The sequence below is a fragment of the Esox lucius genome, chromosome 18, assembly GCF_011004845.1.
Source record: "Esox lucius isolate fEsoLuc1 chromosome 18, fEsoLuc1.pri, whole genome shotgun sequence".
Lineage (NCBI taxonomy): Eukaryota > Metazoa > Chordata > Actinopteri > Esociformes > Esocidae > Esox > Esox lucius.
The window spans coordinates 20,319,588-20,341,936 of NC_047586.1; the positions used below are offsets into that span (position 1 = coordinate 20,319,588).

The 22,349-nt window shown below is 43.7% G+C and overlaps 1 protein-coding gene across 5 annotated transcripts in view; it reads left to right on the forward strand.

Moving 5' to 3' along the window:
• The first annotated feature begins 2,511 nt into the window (after positions 1–2,511).
• LOC105017552 (MAM domain-containing glycosylphosphatidylinositol anchor protein 2) overlaps positions 2,512–22,349 on the forward strand; it is a 200,573-nt gene continuing 180,735 nt past the window's right edge. For all 5 annotated transcript variants that reach the window (XM_020056496.2, XM_020056499.2, XM_020056497.2 and 2 more), the window contains exon 1: positions 2,512–3,581. In XM_020056496.2, coding sequence (XP_019912055.2) covers positions 3,509–3,581 — 73 coding nt within the window. In that variant the 5' untranslated portion in view covers positions 2,512–3,508. The remainder of the gene's footprint in view (positions 3,582–22,349) is intronic.

Consider the following 22,349-nt stretch of genomic DNA (forward strand, 5'->3'; position numbering starts at 1 on the left):
AAGCCCACTTGAAAAAATAAGAAAGAGTCAAAAGGTCCCGGCCCTTATCTTCCCTGTGTTCCACATTGTGACTATCTATCTTGACGGGGAACCACTTTAATCTCAAATTGATAGATTGTTCTAATCACTCGGTTATTTGTGGTGAATTCAAAATGAATTTGCACATCTCTTAGACCATTTCATCAACTCGTCTAAGCTCTTCTCAACATCGTACATTTATCACGGCTAAAACAGTCAATTTTTGTCATGGCCTTTGCATAACAAATGAGTCCGTTTTTTTTCCAGCCACAGTGAAACTGGGGGGGGGGGGGTGAATCTGTCTCTGTCCATTCATTAGTCAGCTAAGTGCCCACATTGGACCTAATATCTCAGTCACCACTGGCCTGATTTGGACAAAACTTTGTCAGTTCAATTACCTGCTAAAAAGATGCAGCATTTTCAATATTACTCTAATTATCCCAAGGGGGTGCTGATAGCAGTCCATTGAAATGTGTTTTAGTACATCTCAGACACCACTGCTGTGATGTTCACCAAACCGGAGTGATTGATGAGCATTGCTGTGTGTGCTTGAGCCCACATTTATACAGTTACACAGAATGGCTAAAACATAAGTATTTTATATTGTATTAATGTAGTGATATTTGACACGTCACCATGTTGTTATAAGACTGTGATGTGTCATAGAAATCAATTCAAATTAAATAGTATTTTACCAGAAATCTTCTACATACTATAGGAAAAAAAATGGAAAAGTGGTCATAGTTTATTTACCATCAGCATTTCCGGCCTAAGCTCTTTCTCAAAGCCAGGCAATCTCTGACCACGGATATGGAAACATTGCTTCTCACCAAAACCCGACACAATGGGCAAGCTGTTGTTAATTTACCGCCATTAGATGGCGCTGCTTACATAATCAGTCTCAGTTTTATCAGAGGTGACAAGTACTCTTCATCATTCATTTTGCCCTCCATCAATGATGTGGACGGAAACAACATCAGCATGCAGGCCAGTATAGTAGGCAGTCTGTTTATGGACACATGCCAAGAGTCGTGTTTAAATATTTATGATATTAAATCAGGACAGGCCAACAAATATATTAATAGCAGATTGTTATTATTCATTTTTCTTTATAAGCCCATCCCTTGGTATGGTCAGATGACAGGGTTACCTGGAAAATAAGTTTATTCTAAAAACAGGCTTAGTTAGTTTAAAAACAAGCTTCTTCGTGTCCTATCTCCCTCAGGACATTGATTGGACACACAATACCCCATAATGACAATGAAAACACGCTTTTAGAAATGTGTGTCCGTTTATTGAAATAAAAATGGAATTATCTCAACTACATAAGTATCCAGACCATTTGCCATGACACTCAAAACTGAGCTCCAAATTGAGGTTAAAACCATGTTTAAATGTTTCTAGAACTTGATTGTAGTCCACATCGGGCAAATTAAATTGATTGGACCTGATTTAGAAAGCCGCATTTGTCTATTCACTGTGCACGTCAAAGCAAAAAGCCAATAAATCCAAAGAACTATGCTTCTCAGCGGCAGTGAGTGGGAGACTGGTCAGGATTTAAGAAAGAATGAACAGAGCAAAATGCATGGTGTAAAATACATTGAAGAAAACATGATCCAGAGCACACAGGACATTAGACTGGGGCGAGGCAAAACAACACTGGAGTGGCTTCAAGACAATTTTGTGAATGTCCTTGAGTGGCCAAGCCAAAGCATGGACTTAAATCACATAGAATATATGTGGGGAGACCTGAAGATAGCAGTTCACTGAGTCACTCCCCATCCAATCTAACAGAGTTTAGGAGGATAAGAGGATCTACTAGGAAGAATGGGAGAAACCCAAATCCTGCTTTGTAAAGTTGGTAGGCATACCAAAAAAGATTAGAAACTATGATCACTGCCAAATATTGCTTCTACAATGTTCTGAATGAAGGCTCAGATTACTTTAAAGTGGCACAATTTTCCAAAGACTTGTTTTCGCTTTTCATTACAGGGTATGTGTGTAGATTGATGGCACATGTTTTTTAATCAATTATAAATTAAGTCTATAACAACAAAACGTGGAAAAAGTGAATGGGTCTGAATACTTTCTGACGGCCTACGTTAATGAATAGCCTAAGTGCCCGCAGCCAACGCATTCAGGTGTTTTTTGGTAGCTGTGGACCTACTGTCTCTTTTCACAGCATAAAGGTTTCGTGATTTTTAAGCATGTACCTACAAGCCCGTTGCCCATTGTAGCTAAGCTGTATGAGCAGCCCTTTGCACTGCCAATCACCTGAAAAAGATCAACGAAAAAGTCTTAACTAGAAGTAAGTTAACATGTCGAATATGACTGGGCTTCACGATGTTTGTTTGGTGTTGATTGCAGTGGTCAGATATCTCTCCTGAATCCAAATGAATCTCTCTCTCTCTCTGTCCATCCAGCAGCTGCACTCACACACGCCTCGACTGACGCTGCGCGTAGACTTCCATACAGATGAGGGCTGGAAGCCACGCACACTTTGACGTAACGAGAGACCGGTTGCAGTTCTGCTCGGTATCGGTAGCAACGCAGCACATATTGCGCAACATGACAACGCTCGGCACGCACCATAGCCGCCAGTCCAGCAGGTAAAATACCTATCCTATAGGGTGGGAAGAGAACAGACGACAAGCTCCTCGTTTTATTCTACACCGGAATCATCCAGGGAATCAGATGCACGCGCCCCTCTCAACCTCTCTCTCTCTCTCAGCACCAGACTCACCCTCCTCTAGCTCCGGATCAGAGATGACTTGCGTACCGCGTCGGATGCAGTGGAGATGTATCCGTGAGTGAGTGAGCACACCAGCCATCCCCTGAAGACCCGTCATTTGTCAAATACGTGTTTTCCTCAGCAGCAAATCAAGGAGAATCTCGTTGGGATCCAAATGGCAGCGTTTTTAACAAATTCCAGTTCATGGATTCTATCTAAACAGACCTGGAATAATCCATGACCCTGGATATCATCTCAAACTGTCCGCAGCTTGGAGCATCGGTGTGACCACTCAGTGAGGAACCCTGGGGTCAGCACTAACGTAAAGACTGGGAGAACAAACATACACAATTATTGGATCCCACTGACATATTCTAGATGGTTAATATGCTACACTGTCATCATTAACAGTGGGCTAGGGCGGTAGTCTCCCTTCCTTGGGTCTATTTAGTAGAGAACCGCCAAGAAAGCCGTTGGTTCACTATACGCGCAGCAAAACGTTTCTTTTTCTAAAACAAAATCGTCAGTCCTTGATTTATTGTTACTCTGTTTGCTACTGAGGTGAAAAATGGCATTTTACCTTCTGCTTTCATAAATTACCGTCGCAAACCATTCAGAACATACATTAGTCAACGCGCAGATTGGAGCGGCAGCGGGGTATTCAGTGTTCTCTATGCACGTTCCACCTCGCAAACCTCCTTCCTCTACCCTGAAAGGACTTCCCGTTGAGTGCTGGATATGTTGAGATTAACGTGAAGAATGGACCTAATAATCTCTGTTCTTGGGCTCCTGACGCTGTCACTGGAAGGCATCCGTTGCCAAGGAGTTTACGGTAAGTGTCTCTTCATCTGACCGACTGCAACGTACGTGATCATGACCTTGCAAAATATATGCCTATAATTTCAATCGCACATCTGGCGTCATAGTAAATATCGAAACACTCATATGCATGCTCCATGTTGCAAAGTGAATTGAGTTACATTCACAATATAAAGGTGAGATATGGCAGGAGAGCTGTCTATCACCCAGTGGTGAGTGACCCCGGGCCAGGATACTGAACGGAAATAATTCGGTATCCTGAACATTCCCATTCATCACAAACGAAAAGTCTATACATAGCCCATCAATGATGTCTATTGATAAAGATCACCTTTTTGTTTGCACACAAAGTAGAATGCAACCGGTGGCACAGACGCTTGCTGGACTGAGTGGTCATGAGTGCTGACAGCAGTGGTGCTCTCATCCCTGTGGTTATAACATGAATCATATGAGCCCGCGAAGGAGCCACCTCAACTTCGAGCTGGATACAAAGGGTCAGACAGTAACGACCTGCAGCTGTGGCTACCAGTGGCACTGACCCGAGAGAGATGACTGTAGACCGGAGAGAATGCACTGGCCGGATCCAGGCTTCAACCGCCAACGAGGCAGATGCCTCCGAACCAAGCAGACGTGCTTTTAACCAGTGGCCTCATCCAGAGACGCAGGGACGACCGTCAGTCTGAAGGGTTCAATAGAGATGGATGACGGTGATGACATACATCTGTTCTCGTGTGTTAGAATAACATCGGCGCGGGAGCGCACCAGGGCTGCAGGCATTCTTCTGTGCAATGATGAAATGCATGACATTGCCACAGAGGCATGTAACATCTGTGTGCTGCTTGATGGCGCCACGGCATGTCCCCACTGCTGTTGACCAATGAGGAGTTTGCAGTCAGACGACGCTGGGTCAAGTAGGAACTGGTGGTGGCATAATATTGACGCAGTGCCAAGCTGGCATGCTTCGCCGTTATTCATGTTTCTGATGTCTGTGGTGCAAGAAAAATGTGTATTTTATGATCGTCATCAGTCTCTCTTGAACCCTCTACTCCAACTGTCTTTATCTTGATAACGCCGTCCAGTGAATAGCACAAATGCTTACTTGGGTACCGTTTCGTGGAGTTTGTCTCATCCGATGGTTATTGCACTAAAAGGTACATAGGGAGGTTATCCAACTGGAATGGAAGCTTGAAAGACTTGTTGATGATCTAATCTGACATTGTAATAAACACACATCAAGCACCTCCACAACTGACTTTGTGTTGCTGAGTTGTATCCAAGCTTCTGGGGTGGAGCTGGGACTTCCAAACCTTTGTCCCCCATAACCCAAGAGGATATTTTCTCTTGGTCTGATGTTTGAAGTTGGGTTTCCACGAGGGAGACTGGTGTTCAGAACCAACCCATATCAATAGATCACAGTCATAGCAGTGCATTGTATTGCATATACAATTCTGCCAAAACACCTGCGAATGATTGGCATTTTGACTTCTTGTGACATTTGCAAATGTTTTAGTTAGACATTACAATGGAAAGGCCTAATCAGTATTCAGGACCTTCATGGCACTTCCGATATGCCGTCAGGAATGACCTAATCCCAGAGATACCCAAGTGGGCTCTCGGACCTTCAGTGAATCAAACGCATGCCATATCAAAGCTTTTGCCTCCAAGGTCCTCACGGCATATTATACTGTGATGTGACTGGACCATCCATACTCATGTACAGTATGTCAACAGGCAGGCACTCACTTATTGAATAAATCATGCCCTGTAATGCCTGGTACAAGTACAGGGAGACTTCTGCCTTAAAACTAAAGGCCTGCTAATTGACGTCAGCACTGAACAGCAGCCCTTGGTTGAATAGAGAGACAGAGAGAGAAAGACAGAGAGAGAGAAAGAGAGAGAGAGAAAGCGAGAGAGAGAAAGAGAGGGGGAACGATGGAATTGTTGGTGCCCTTGTCTTGTTCAGCGAAGACAGAGAAGAGGGAAACTAAAGGGGCGTTGATCCCCCACCCACCAAATCTTCCCAGGGTTCTTTGCTTTTTGTCGGCACCCTCTCTTATAGGGCTTGTGGTTCAGTGGCTTTCTATGTGTGGGGGCTGAGTGGATGGGCTTATTTATAGTGACATCCCCAATGGGGAATTAGATATTACATGGCTTTAAGAGAGAGAAAAAGAGAGAGAGGGAGAACGTGAGAGAGAATGGGAAGGGCGGAATGGAATGGGGAGAGAAAGCAAGACTGATACACTGAGTTGTCTTATTTTAATGAGAAATACTTACTGCACAAAAAAACAGCATGTTACCCCCCCCCCCTCCCCCGCGCACCCACACCCAAGAGAAAACGCCATGAGGACTAAGACCACTAAAGGCTCCTAACCACCTATCCTCCCTCAGCAAGTTTATAATAACACCTCACGAACACAAGCCTGCCCTGCTTCACAGCTACATATGCTAAATCACTACAGTTGGCTTTTGGCAAAGACTTTAATGTATGTGAGCTACCACGTGTATATGCACTGTTGATCGTGCCCCATTATGTTGAAATGAGCTTCTGGAATAGTACACTGTATATGTTAAAAGCAGTTTGTGTATTCTGAATGTCTCCAGAGGAATGTTTATTAGATAGAAATCAAACATATCACACGTAGTTGACAGATTGGAATGTCAATAGGCATTGTCCCACTGTTTAGGAATTATGGGAAGCTGACAGAAAGTATGATGCATCATCATGATGCCAAATTGGATATAATTACAGTGAGGAAAGCCACAAATGATTTTGATGATTCTCTAAAAAGATATCTTGACTTACCAATTATTTTGTATGTCTTAAATATTGTGTTTCCTGTTGCATGATGGCAGATATTCACACCCTACACGAATTTAAGAAATGCAACAAATGAATATGAGGCTTAAATGAGACTGTGCACAGTGTTCTCTTCTCTGTTGGTGTTGTGGATGTCAGCCTTACTCAGGGTCAATACGATGTGTTAGCAGTCTGGGATGATTCAATTGCTCAGACTCATTATTGATGGTTGGTGGTGGTTCTGTGCTACAAAGCTGCAGGCCACATTATACTAAATATGCCCTATCTTCATTTGAAATACCTGTTGTTTTAGGAATTGCCCAACTTGTAGTTTTTTTAATGGTTTATACATACTTTTTATCTATATTTCCAGGACATTTGACTTTTTAATCAAACAAAAAAGTTATCAGCCCTACAAATATGTCTATTAATTATAATGTACTTAATTATTATCTGTTGCTGGAGGAGTTATTGTCCTGCTTTAGGAGACTGGCTCAGATTTAGATATGGCATCTGTACAGTACTGGTTTGCTACAACATGTGTTCTTCTCTCTCTCGCTCTGTCTTTCCCTCTCTGTATCTCACTAACACCCAAAGACCAATGATGGATTAAAAAATGTTAAGCCATCATTGGTCTTTATGTGCCAATTATTTGGCAATGTTATACTATTCCAATATGGTCCAATTGAGCTGGTTGGCAGCCATATTGAAAATAACCACCAGGGGGTTAATGGTTAAAACCTGTGATGTTTAGACATGTCCTAGTTGTGTGTTAAGTGTGGCCACAATTTCTTTGCTTAACCGATGGACTGTGTCAGTTTTTCCTATTTATCAAATTTTTCTTTTTTTGTTCTTCACCTCAGTCCCACTCTTTCTCGCTCATTGATTAGGTAATGCCTTCCTCTGCTCCGAAGCTATCCTCTGCTCCGTTTGGTCTTTCCTCTGCTCCGTTTGGTCTCTGGGGGTACGATAAGCTTCCAGTACCTCGGCCAGGACTGTCGTCTTCCATCTCAAGACATGGAGTACCAGCTCCACCAAACTCTCAAGTGGCAATTACTCTATATAGTTGCAGAGCAGTCAGCCAATGTGCGATGCGTTTAAAATATTGCATAATATAAGGGAGAGGAACAAGGCTTGTTTCCTTCGTTTCTTGTTTTGAGGAACATTACTCCTTATGATATGATGATGCTGGAGCTGTGAGTTAAAGTAGAATATTCGTCAGGAGACATCGCCTTCAGTTTGTTCACTTTGCATCACAGCCTCTGACAGACAACTGCCTTGGGACGCTGAGCTCTGACGCCGAGCTCCGAGATGCTCCTGATCATGTTCCTCCATTGCTCCACAGAAGCAACAGAAGCGAAGTCCCCGCCACTTCTTTCCCTCTCTTGCACTGCCATTGAAGTCCCCGCGATTCCTGGGGTTTCTTTTCATGAGGCTTGGTTCAGACGCTCTGGCTTCTAAGCTATGCAAATGCATTCCGCCAGAGAAACTAAAGCCGCCTTTGTTGGTTCTGAGAAGCCTCCTCCTCCTCAGAGTTCTTCATCAATTCTCTTGGATCGGGACCCTTCCACTTCCCACCGTAATGAGACAGCAGAGAGCTCCCCCTCCCTGGTTCTTTCTCTGGCGTTATCCCTGCCTGTCTCCCTCACCCTGGTTCTTTCTCTGGCGTTATCCCTGCCTGTCTCCCCCTCCCTGGTTCTTTCTCTGGCGTTATCCCTGCCTGTCTCCCTCTCCCTGGTTCTTTCTCTGGCGTTATCCCTGCCTGTCTCCCTCTCCCTGGTTCTTTCTCTGGTGTTATCCCTGCCTGTCTCCCTCTCCCTTTCTATTTCCCATTTTTCTATCCCTGTCCTATATGTTGTACCTCTCCTCCTGTCTTTCTCTCACACCCACCGCTTGTCGCCTCCGCCTGTAAACTCTGCTAGCATACAAGCCACGAGGGGTGAATGGGGAAGGGAAGTAGAAAGGAGTGAAGGAAGGGGGAGAAGTTCTGTACAGCCGAGTGCCAATTTGGAGCAGCGGACCGGTGGGCGTATGGGGACTAGTGTGTAACCTGGGGCGGGGGATCGGGTTGCTGCTACTCACTCTGAGGCTGGAACTTCCTCGCACGAAGTGTCAGTTCGCATGTGACCCAGTCTTGGGAGGCTTTGGTGCTCTGCGGTGCTTGGATAGCAGGCACCCAGGAGTTCTACTTCATACCTGGGAATGGAAACAGACTCACACTGATTGCTGCTATTTTCCCGTTTGAAGTGGAAGTTACTCATTCTGAAGAGCTCTCCAAAGACCCAGTGTTTGGAAAGTTCACTTTGTATAATGGTGGAAAAGCCGGAGCTAGGTTATTACCATGACATGGCAGCCAGTACATACTTAAAGGAGCAATATTTAGAATGTAATATCAGAAAATGTCAGTGCATATAGTATCTGCAGTGATAATGGAATGACTGTTTTATAATATTAGATCACCCAAAAGTTTTTTTTTGGGTGCATAGAGATTGCCATTCTAAAATGCAGACATTGTACTGGATAATAGAAACCAGACCGGCTTCCGTTGTCAAATGGAAAAGCGACACCCTCAGCTCTTTCTCAAGCACATCGACAGACAAGTGAAATTCCTCTGTGCTCTTCTGGTTGCTAAAATGTCACCACATTTACGTGAGACAGCAAGCATTGAATAGTGTGGGAAATCATTGCGCCATCTACGTCGAAATGGAATATGTTTTCAAATATATTTCTTTAAATGTTGTTTGACTGGGGTGAGTTGGTTACAATTCAAACTATTGTTGCTGCGATTCACCTGGCTTCCATTTGGAGAATACATTCTACACATTGCTCCTTTAAGTCTGCACTGCTACATCATCTGCTCTGTTACTTACACAGAATAGCAGCTGTCATAAGACCTAGAGAGTTCTGTGAGGGGGCGCACTTTTGAATAGCCTATTCATGTGCAAATACCAGGTATCATCGGTATAGAGTAATCTCATTTGAATGGCGAATCAATTAAAAGACTGGTACTTGACTACGGCAAACTTTAAATGGTCAATGCCAATGCTGTCATTTTGCATGATTCCATACTCTTTATAGCGGCCTTGGTGATAGCTGTAAACTGGCAACATCTCCTGTGAGGATGTTGGACAGTACCAGAAACACCAGTCACCACTGGTCATCAACATAGACCTATGCTGCTGGACAGAAAAGGCTTATACTGTGCCATTGTAACCTGGCTACCTTATTGTAGAATTGTATCCTAGCTTGCTCACTAGTCCAGCTCCCTAAAGTAAAAAGCTCCGGTTATGTCCTGTCCAGCCCTGCTCTGATATTGACGTGATAAGGCAAATTGTTATTTGTTACATCAGGTTGTAAATATGAATACATATTTTGACTATAGAGAAAGAACACAAAACATACACTGTATTCTTAGACAATAACACCATCTAATCTAGGTTTGATATCTAGGACTGAATGTAACAGTTAATACAGCAACGTATTAGATTTACTATATATCCTAGGCTAGTCACTAGTAAGATGCTATTATAATGTACTAGACTTGGGACAGTATGCTTTTACTGATTATGATGTCAAGCCTACTCATCGAAAGTTCTCTATTCATTTTTTATTTGATTGATGGAACCACCTCGCTTGATCAGTTTGAAAAAATCTTAAATGTTAGTCATTTCACTGATATTCTTGTGCATTTGTGCATTCATCTGAAGAGGGCTTGCAGGACAACCACGGAAACCAGTATCAATTTGACTAATGATGTAACTTTTAGCAAAGTGCTGGAATACTTTACAGGGATATTTAATGGGGAGAGAAACAGGGAATGGACACATTGTAGGTGTTCAGGACCCTGCATGGCATTTTATTAACATGAACATTTATCAGCAGTGGCAGGGGAGGAGGTGAAGGAGTAACCCAAAACAGGGGAGGAGGTGAAGGAGTAATCAAAAACAGTTGAGGAAGTGAGGGAGTAACCCAAAACAGGGGAGGAGGTGAGGGAGTAACCCAAAATAGGGGAGTAAGTGAGGGAGTAACCCAAAACAGGGGAGGAGGTGAGGGAGTAACCCAAAAACAGGGGAGGAGGTGAGGGAGTAACCCAAAACAGGGGAGGAGGTGAGGGAGTAACCCAAAAACAGGGGAGGAGGTGAGGGAGTAACCCAAAACAGGGGAGGAGGTGAGGGAGTAACCCAAAACAGGGGAGGAGGTGAGGGAGTAACCCAAAACAGGGGAGGAGGTGAAGGAGTAATCAAAAACAGGGGAGGAAGTGAGGGAGTAACCCAAAACAGGGGAGGAGGTGAGGGAGTAACCCAAAATAGGGGAGTAAGTGAGGGAGTAACCCAAAATAGGGGAGTAAGTGAGGGAGTAACCCAAAACAGGGGAGGAGGTGAGGGAGTAACCCAAAACAGGGGAGGAGGTGAGGGAGTAACCCAAAACAGGGGAGGAGGTGAAGGAGTAACCCAAAACAGGGGAGGAGGTGAAGGAGTAATCAAAAACAGGGGAGGAAGTGAGGGAGTAACCCAAAACAGGGGAGGAGGTGAGGGAGTAACCCAAAATAGGGGAGTAAGTGAGGGAGTAACCCAAAACAGGGGAGGAGGTGAAGGAGTAACCCAAAACAGGGGAGGAGGTGAAGGAGTAATCAAAAACAGGGGAGGAAGTGAGGGAGTAACCCAAAACAGGGGAGGAGGTGAGGGAGTAATCAAAAACAGGGGAGGAGGCGTCATATCTGGAGCGGCGTCCCAGTATCGGTATTTGAGGAATGGGTACTGGCGATCGTAAGTTCAGCAGCCGTTCCACTCTTCTCCTCCGGGCTGGCCACGAGACCAGAGGTGGGCAAAGGCTGAAACTAGTTAGGAGTAATTCCCCTTAGTTGCAATTGTCATGAAGGGAGATGACAAGAGCCTGGATTAAGACCTGTGTGCGGAAAGGGCGTATGCATGTTGTAGAGCATGAGCCAGCAAGAGCAAGTTATCGATGTTAGTGGAGAACTTGCGTCTCATGTGAAAAAAGAAGTCAACATCTTGGAAAGCTTTTTTATTTAGCTTTATTATTATTGGTATTTATATTATATACATTTATATACAAATGTACTATATACATTTGCAATGGATATGTAATCTTCGCAGACAGAAGTAACCTAAGTTAACAAATTACCCAGTAAAATTTGCGATCATTTAATCATAAACAATCAAGTGAAATGCAATGTCATTGTGTGGAAAAGATGTAAAAAATCGACACCCCTGGCTATAGTGAATTGTGATTGCCAGTTTCGCTGAAATAACTTCATGTAGCCGTTTTTTGTAACTGCATACTTGTCTCTTACATTGATTGGAAATAATTTATAGCCACTCTTTACAGTACTAATTCAACTGTGTCATGTTAGAGCGCTTTCTGGCATGCACGGTCTGCTTCAAGTCCATACACAGCATTTCAATAGGACTGAGATCTGGGCTTTGACTTGGCCAGTACGCAACTTTCTATTTCTTATTTTCCAGCCATTTTGTTTTGTGATGTTGGTGTGTTTTGGATCATTATCTTGTTGCAAAATCCATGTTCTGTTCAGGTTCTGCTTTTTGAAAGATGGTTCCATATGTTTCTCAATAATTCCCTGGTAAAATATTGAAGTTATAGTTGATTCAATGATGGCAAGTTGGCCCTGAGGCAGCAAAGCAAAGCAGACAGATTTGTGAACAATATTTGAGAGAGGCCTTTTGTGTACATAGAGAAAAGTTTTATGATAAATGGGGGCAAAAACAAAAGTGTTGCGTTTATATTTTTGTTCAGTGTGGAATGCTATAATGGTCTGGGTGTTGTTTAGGGCCCTCTAACCCTATACCCTCCATTGTGTAACGTGGCCATCTTTTTTTACCCACTGTAGCCAAAACGCAAATGGCAAAATTAGGATGGAGGTAAAGAATCCTGCTCCCCATGGCTCCACATCCAGCGGCCTCAAAAACATGTACAAAAAGCATTATTGTTATACAATGGGCAGGATAGGCTATAAATGGGAATTCCAAACCCCAGTTTGTACTGTGTACTTGGGCGGATCTTAGCTTTCACTCCCATGGGTGTGAGGCATAGCTGAGCCCGTCCTACCTGTAAAATCTTACTCTCTACCTGATTTCTCAGGTCCAACATATAGGGAAGGAATACTGCGTTTTAATACTTTTTGCCAATGATTTTATGACATTTTATATCTATACAGTTAGATGTATACATGTAAAGTGTTGAACCTATATTTCATGAGGTGGTATAAAAGATCCCAGAAATGTTTCATGAACACTAAAAAACTAATGTTTAGCACACATTTGTTTACACAGTATTAGAATTCTTCCTTTGTCAAGAGGATCCAATCCATCAGACAGATATGGTAGAAATTGTTGCATATTGCATTTCGAATTTTGCTCATTGTACCATGATGAACAGAGGCTGTCATTAGGCTACAGAAATTCATACCTGCAGTTACAAGGCATCCTTGATGGCTGCTGTTGGACCTGGATCATCACTGTCTTCCCTGACATTCTCAAATGACGCTGCCATGCTGCTACTGCTGTCATTGTCACTGTTAGTAGACTTACTCACATTAGGCCTCTCAATCTTCTCATCCTGCTGCTGTCATTCTCACTGTTAGTAGACCAATTCTCATTGGGCCTATCAATCTTCTTATGCCTCTGCTGCTTTAAAACTTTCCTAAAGACATTTGTCAAGGGCAGATATAACATAGTGTTTTGCATATAGATATAGCTTTTCTTTTCTGTTTTGAGCAGCAGACCTACAGTATTTTGGTAAAAAAAAATATGTTATGTTAAATTAACAAGCTATCTTTCACAGCTCAGAATTTAGCTAACTAGCTGGCAAGATTGGGTGTTACATCCCTGCACTCACCTATCGCGAATCCTTCACACCAGTCAATGCTCTGCCTTTGGTTGTATTATGTTTTTAGCGTTTATCTAGTTAGCTGCTAAGACTAGAGTCTAGATAAACACATTGTTTCTGTTAGTCCCCTTGTAGACGGTAAAGGTTGGAAATTACAAATATCTCTTTTAACACATGATATAATGTTAAACTGCTAGCTTGTCAGTTAAACATTATCCATTTGGCTTTACCCTGTCTGGATGTACATCTTGATGAACAATACAGGCCACATAACATTGTAAATGCAGGCTAGTTTATGTAGCTTTGTCATTAACTATGAACGTGATGACAGTATGTGTTTGCTCATGAAACTCCTTTATCATTCCAACTTCAAACATACACACACACTAACCATAATTAATCCAAGACTGGAGTTTAGGAGGTATCCCTGCTAAAGTATCAGGAACACACTTCAGCCTTTCAGTGACGCCGGAGAAATGCAGGGGAGTCTGATTGGTCGGCTGATGCGGCACCACACAGACTTCTACTGGCTGCGTTGGTCCTCCAGCCCACACCATTGGCCCACACAGACATTATAAGGGCTGCTTCTGTGAAGTGATGTCTGTTGTCATGGCGATGCTACACAAGGTGTCGCAATGCTATTTTCACGTCCCCTGTCTTCCCCTCGCTGGCCCCCGCCATCACTTGTTCCCTCCTTCCTTATCTCTTTCCACCCCTTTCTTTCCCTCTTTCCTCTCCAGCTCACCTCTCCCTCGTTCTCTCCATTTATCTGTCGCTGTTTCATGCCAGGGAATCAATCCCTGAAATAAATGTGAAGTGATTGCGTCCCGAAAGCTCCTCGCGGCAGCAGCCTCACACGTGCAGGAGCTCAAGAGAGTGCCCGGGGAGAGACGCAATGGGAGAGAGAGCAACAACATGAAGAGGGAGCGGCAGAGGGAGAGAGTCTTCAGAAATCACCTCCATGTCATCCTTAGCAAGGCGACCGAAGGAAGAGGAAGAGGGCTACTTATCTTTGTAGCGAGTAATGTTTAAGTAGCTCTGACAAGCAGGAACAGTGGCCAGGTAAGCGAGTTGACACTGATGCCTTCAGTAGTCTGCTCACTTTAAACCCCCGTGATAAAGAGCTCAGTCAGCGGGGGAGGGGGGGGAACACTGCGACCCCCCCCCCCCACACCCGATACTCCCTCTCTCTTTCTCATCTTCTTCCTCCCTTTTCTCTCTTCTCGTTACACGGAGAGACATTCAACAGAACGGCAAACACACACAGGAGACATGCTGACACTGTGGCAGATCGGCTCACACTGTTCACAGTGTGGTTTCCGTGTGTGTGTGTGTGTGTGTGTGTGTGTGTGTATGCGCGTGTATCGTTTATGTAGGGCACCGCTTTGTGATGTCGACAGAGAGACAGAAATATTCACGCGGCGTTCATTGTGCGATGCGTCGGGGCGTTTGTTCGTACATTGGTTCGTTCACACATCAAACAAACAGTCACTCCAGGACGGGAAGCATGATTCAGGATTTGTCTCAGGGGTGTCTGTGAACATGTGACGGAGACATTATGTATCTTATTTCACCTACTCCCAGGCCATATCCAAAATGGCTCTCCATTCTCCACATGGAGCACTTCTTGTGATCAGAGGCCCGCACACCTCACTCCGACACTCTTTAAAGAGGATATCTACCAGCGCAGTTGCTATTTGATTCCTCGCCATCGGAATACTTAGGTCTATAACGGTTGTTTGATACTGTTGTTTGAAACTGTCCGTTTTAACTCAGTCACCACTGCCAGATATAGACTTACTCCGGTACTTGTAGGATCTCAAATGGCTTTATTCCTTGTTCTTGTGTGTCAAATCCACTTCGTACCTCATCTAGTGTTTCCCAGAAGGTGTTGCTCTCTTGGGGATATGCTCTGAGTTTGGTGAACTGAATCCTATAGGGAAGTGAGGGACGTTAACTGTCACATGTAACACAATTCAGTCACAATTCGCCATCACCAGACAAGGAGCAATTCTGGATACATTTTTTCTTTAGGTTTTAACAATGGCCCCTTGCACCGAAACATAAGATCAAGTCGTACGCGCAGATATTCACCGAGCAAGAAACCATTTCACACCTATATCCCCCTTTAGGTCCTCACACACTCGCCTGTCCCCCACGGCTTGGTGGAGAGCAGGGAAATCATAAAGAATTCATGTAGAAGCGCTACTGTAGCTTCTAGAGATGAAAAAATGAAGAAAACAAAAAAGAGACAAGAGGATTCCAAGCTGCCGGCCAGGCGGAAAAGACCAAACCCCTCCGTGACCAAGTGGGCAAGGTGCCGAGCACTCCCACAGACACCAGTAATCCTCTAAACCAAATATAGTGGTTTATGGGTTGGGGTCAATTGTTTGATCGCGCACACTGAATGGACTGCTGACCTGCCATAGGAAACATGTGAAAAAGGTAATTCCCAGATCATACAATATGTGATTCAGTACGACAGGAGCCCAACCGAAATTACTACAAATAAGGTCCAATTCAGTACAGGTCTGTATCCTGATGCTAATGCTCTTAAGACATTGTTCCATTACAAAATCCTTATCAAAAGATTTTTTCTATCTTTGGAGACGTTCATACATTTATAAAAAAAACAATAGCTCACCCCCAAAGAAACATTTTCCAGCTCCCATCTACTGCTTGCTATTAATATTTGATGTCATATTTTGTTATGAATAGGGAGAGGAACTAAATGAAAGGTGATTTCAAGCAAAACATTGTATTAGCGGTGGAGGAGGATGGCTACTTACTTTCCTCGCTCTTTCCACTCCGAGGAGAAGTATGTTAAAAACAAGGCCGTCCCGCTATGTGAACAGATATGTGCACACACCCACAGCTGTGTTCTGAAGTGCTGACTGGCTGCTGACATTTGAATTCCAACAACAAAAAAAACCTGAGATTAGGAAGGCATAGGCAACATAGTGCGGGGACAGAGATCCGGGAATAATCTCTCGCTAGGTAACCTTGCTTCAATATTTGCGTTCCTCTGTACTGTCTTTAAAAGTCCATTAACTTAGCTGTGAATTAAACAACATGTTTTGCCCTTCCTTAAGCCGGATCTTTTTAGCAATTTGCCTAGGGACTAAGTTAGACCTTGTGTTTTGTAAAATTTTTAGAAATGTGAATTAAAAGGACGAATCCCATTTGCACTCCATTACCTTAGTGCACTACTTTAGACCAGAGTCCTATGGGCCCTAGTGTGCCATTTGGAGTGCAGCCTAAAGTGTCCAAACCAGCGCTCTCTCACTGTCATGTTGGTGTTTACTGCTTTGTGCCTGCATGGCTGTCCTCTCATCCGGTCCATTATAGTATAAAGTATTCACTAGGCTGTGCTTTGAGTCACCATTCATGGAGCGAGACAGAGAGAGCACAGCAACACTGCCTCATAAACCTGTCCTTTAGCACCACAGGAGAGAAAGCAGGACAGAGAGAGAGAGAATGGGAAGAGAGGGGGAGACGGTGATATCAAGAGAGAAAGGGGAGAGAGAGGTAGAAAACCAGGGAGAGATCGATAAATGAGTCAAATAAAGATAGAAAAGCATTTCTGTCGGATGAGGCGATGTCAGAGGAACAGGTGGATAAAGAGAGAGAAAACAACAAACGAGATATGCTGATACATGACTGGCAGGCCGAGCGGGAGAGTTGGATGGAGAGAGAATGGGAGATATATAGAAAAAGAGAGCCTCTGAAATGGAGTGTTTTTACTGATTGGACTTGAAGTAGAGACCTTTCAACACTATGATCTAAGTGTCTACGACAGATGCCCACAGCAAACCACCACACACACACACACACACACACACACACACACACACACACACAAACACAACAGCAGGAAGTGACAGTCATTGTCAACATCACCCAGTCTTTTCACAGGGAGGTCTGACTCTCATTCTCCCCCATCCCCCCCATGTTCTCCTTCTCGATTGATCCTTCTCTTCCTCTTATCGTCGTCTCCCTCCATCTGTCTATTTCCCTAATCTACCCCTTTTCTCGCTTCCATCGCCCTTCATCTCTTTCTTTCTCCTCCTAGTGTGTATGGTGCTGGCAGCGTGTGGGCTGTTTTCAATGCTCAGGCCTCAGGGGCCAAGAACTGGAGACTCAGTGAATGACATTGGCCTCTTTTTGGAGAGCTAGCCTGTAGCCTCCACTCCTCAGTCGAAAGGAAGCTCAGCTAACTTTTTAAAGTGTTTTTGTATAGTATAAACATATACTATGATTATAGCTAATATGTCAACTCCCTCCTTCCAGCAGCAATGTGAAGCTGCTCTTGGCTTAATGTGAACGGCAACCTTCTCACGAACCTGTACATTTTAGGAAATTAAGAATCTGCGATAATTAGATAACTACCAGAAAATCTATTCAACACTAATACCTAAAATAAGTCCTTAGGCTTCAAAAGCTGTGCCAACAGAAAGGAAATTATATTAAAAAAAAAGAAATACTTTATTCCAAGTACTTCATATCAAGTCTTTAATGCGGTTTGGGTCTTTGTGTTTGATTTATGGATTACAATGTAAAAAAAGATTCAAAGCACAATGAAACCACATAAAGTGCATCTGGATAAGAAGATGAAATATGTTTTTTGGAATGTTTTTGAATGTAAACCCATAGTAAATATAAAGATACACAGAAAGTGTTTTAAAATATAATCAAGATTCTTTTGAAATACATATAGTTGTCTTTCAACATCAATATTGGCATTTTGTAAAGTTATGTAAACATTTTTGTGGGCTTCAGTGTATTTGAAGGTACATATTTCTCACACAATGACAAAAGGGTATTAGGTTATAACCCAATAATTGATTGATGATAAGGGCCATTGCAGAATATTTGTTTGTGGACTTTCAAAAAAAGAATTACAAAGCTTTATTTAAAATAGTAAATTTAATTGAAATTGTTTTGTAATTTTCCGCACCTAATGACACAACCACACTGTTCAAAGTTATCCTGTGATTGATTCAATTTGTCTCTGTAAAAAAATAACATAGAGTGAGGAAAGATAAATGCAAGTTAATTTGTTGTTCAATATGTAAGTATCATTATTAGGATAATGAGAAAATGTAGAGATTGGCCTCACTGGATGTCTGGTTTTAATCTCTTATGCTTTTAAACATCTTATCTTGCCACCACAGCTCTGCTTTTAGAAGACTGTGGATAATTAAACATTTTCAGACTTTATGATTCCTTTACATGTCTTATGCATGTTTGATGAAAGAGAAGTATGCATCTACAAGTTTTATTTTGCAGCCGGTAGTTCAATGAGATCTAATGGATCATGATCAAAACCATCAATGGTGATGTATTCTCAAATTCTTTGCTTGCAATGGTTGAGGCAAATACAGCATCGTGCAATTTTCACTTTAACACCTTAACATACTGCTAGTCGACTGAGCAGTGCTTATCGATGCCTGCCAAAAATGGCAAACTGGGAAATGATCAGATACTTACTTCATTGTTAAACATACTAAAAAACAAAATAATTGATTTAATCCTGCACTGGACAAGTTTTGAAAAACTAACTGTTTAGAAGCTGTAATGAAAGAAAAAACATGAAAATGTATGACGGTTTGTCTCTAATTAAGTTGAAAAAAAAAAAAAAATCAAACACCTTTAACAGTAGTGTTTCCAGTTTCTGGCATGATGTTGTGGACCACTTGTTTAGGGGGTGTTACGACACACCTGGTCATGGTTCATTTGTTTTCTTTACACTCCAGCAAAGTTAAGATTTAGTCTCTTGTTCTGGGGATTCATGGTGCTTCATTTGAACAGTGTAGAGGCTTGTTTCAGGTTTAGGAGGTGATACTGTAGATGGCCCTATACATACTCAACTTGACGAACAACCCATTTGGCGAAACGGTTGAATTCAGTATTTCTCCACAAACATTATTACAAGAGCATTAGGATGACACTTTAATTCCACTGTTATATTCCCAAGTAAGTCAGTTGTGAACCAAATCTCATTTTCATGGCTACCCGGCCAGAGATATTCAATTGCCAAAGAAACAAAGAAAAACATAAATAATGTAAAAAATCAAAATAAATACCAACACACATATTGTTAGTGTAATCGTTATTTGGGAGGATGTACTCTCTGCTGCAACAAAGCCCACGTGTCAAATGCTCTTGTACATTGTTTATACTCGATGGGAGCCATGTCACGCTTGCCTTCACATTCTCTCATAATAGCAATCATGATGGCAGTATATACGGCAGCCTACTGGAAATAGCCTCCCTAATCTCTTAATAACACACTCTCCAGGTGGCCAGGACGTGCTACTGTTGGTTTTAGTGCTACAGAACAGGATGTCCTATATAGCTAGTCTCTCCCTTAGAACTTAGGAATGGAGTTAATGGATTCGGAGGAAGCCATTTCCATTAGCAAACGAGGCAGTCTAACGTGGACCCAGGCCTCGGTAGTAGTTGCCTTCTGCGGTGTGTGTTTATGGTTGGTGGCAGCCGTGTGCGTGTGCAGCGTTTCTGCGGAATTTGTGCGGGGTTGGGCGTAGCGGTGTGTGTTGGTCCAATAGCATGTTGAGGCTAGGTTAATTGTCCTTCTGAATGTCCACTTAAATCTACCCTCAGCTCCGGGGCGAGGCCGGAATGGCGGCGTGTCGCTCCAAGACTCCCCATTTTGACATTTACATTTTAGTAATGTAGGAGACGCTCTTATCCACAGTGACACACAGGATTGCGTGCTACATTATCACGCTGTTTCGTACTGGTACCTCCACAACCCTTTTGTTGTAAGCGTCATGGTCTACCGACTAAGCCGTGCATATGGACCTCTCTCTTGGAATAGCTCGCAACTCAAGAGGAGAAAAAAAAAGGAGAAGGAATATACATGTGATGTAAATCAGCGGTTCCCCAACTCCAGACCTCCAGTAGCCCTACGTGTTTTTTTGCTGTTGCCCCAAACAAATGGAAGCTGATAACTACAACTAATCAAAGTCTCTGCGATTAGTTTACCAAATGGAAACAGGTCTGCTTGCTTCGGGCTACAAGAAAATATGTGGGTGTGGGTAATCGAGGACTGGCGTTGAGAAACACTGCTCAACACTGGATTACGTCAAAGGCACTCCTGTTGCTCTCCTTCACAAACCTCCCCCGTAAATCCGAGGACCGAAAACCAAACTAAACACTTCGTAGATCACTACTTTTGACTAGCGTAGTGAAGCACACCGCAAATATGACGCCAATTGGGACAGCCAGAGAGATAGGTTGGCCGTCATTTAGGGCTGCAATTAGGAAGGAATGAATAATAGACTAGTAACCAGACAGCAGAGGGGTGAGACTTGGTCGACTATTCGGTTTTGCAAGTGTGGCTGCAGTGAACAAGTGCCTGTCGAAAGGGGAATGCTATGGTTCGGATGTGCAGTATGGATCTGTGCAGTATGTAGAGTATGCGTAATGTATATACGTTCCTTTAGCACTGTAAGGAATATTCTCATTAGCATGCATACAGGCGAGGTATCCAAAGTTTCCCGATTTCCACTCCTCACACGTCAGACACTTGCCCTTGTCAACCTCCATGAATTATTTCGAGATGGGGGGAGGTGTTGTCATTCAAACCTGGCAGGGCTGAGCCCGCCTCCCACGCCGTTCTGGGCCCTTACAGTAGACTGTCTGGCCGTCCTCCAGTCTCCCTGCCTGTCGCGCGTCTAAACGGGTCTACTCTGCAGTGTAGGGCTGCGTTCCAAAAGGCACCGCATTCCCTACAAAGCTCACTGTTTTGGACCAGAGCCCAAGGAAAGTAGCGCGCTCTCCAAGGGACAGGGCGCCGATTGGGACACTGCGAAGGGACCTCTTGCCGAAATAATCAACGTTCCTCTGGTACCCAGGTGGGCGGCAGGTGAGCCGCTGAAGGCCGACAGAGGTGTTCGGCTCATGGCCTGGCCTTTTCCTGAACTAGGGAGCGGTGTTACTGTTAAATGACAACCAGAGGGTCACCCAGAGGTTCCTTCACTCTGTGGATGAGGATGCCTCATTTTGGAGGGGGCGGGGGGGTTGAAGCTTGATCAGAAGAAAGCATGACTAGTGCTTCCTGCTAGTTCCATTGTGCTCCGGTGAAGCAGGCATATACACAGACACACACTCACACACACTGATCCACCTCCTGGGAGCAAGACAGTCTCTTCCTGCTGCTGAGGCCTATGGGTAGCTGACGCCCCTAATGAACATCAGCAATATTTGTGTGTTTCTGTGTGTCTGTTGGTGTGTGTGCGTGTGTGTGAGAAGATGGTATGTATGACGGTGTGTGTGTGTGTGTGTGCTGCAGGCGCCCATCAGCCCGGTGGAGCGACCTCCTGCTGACTCACACACTTCAGAGGAGGAGGGAGGATGAGGGAAATGAGAAAGATCTGTCATTCTCTCCCTCTTTCCCCTTTTGCTACACTCCTTTATTCCTCACCGGATGTACCATGACCTGGTTCTGTGAAGGAGGTTGCATAATACACTGCCAGGGTTTCTGGGTTAGGCGGGGATGGAGGGAGGAGGAGACGACGGAGGTAGAGGAGGAGAAAGAACGGGAGGAGGGGATACAGGAGATGGAGGAGGGAGGAGGAGGTGGAGAAGTAGTAGGAGGGAGGGAAGAGGAGATGCTGGAGTGGAAGCGAAAGAGGTGGAGGAGACAGAGGAGGGGAATGAGGATATGAAAGAGGAGGATGAGGAAGGGGGAATTGTGCAGCGATAAGCTGTGTTGACAGCTTTGGCTTTCTCCTTCTTACCACCTACACACACACACACACACACACACGGCAGGAGTTGAGAGGATGCTGAGTGGGAGAAAGCCTACAGTGAGACGGCAGGGAGAAGGTCACTAACCATGGGAAACATGCGCTTTCTACTGTAACAAGACAAGAGGGTCAGGACTGAATACTGCGGAGCACACCACTGTACACACTCATTAAATGCATTCAAACATTCATACACACATACAGTGGGGAGAACAAGTATTTGATACACTGCCGATTTTGCAGGTTTTCCTACTTACAAAGCAGGTAAAGTTCTGTAATTTTTATCATAGGTACTCTTCAACTTTGAGAGATGGAATCTTAAAAAAAAATCCAGAAAATCACA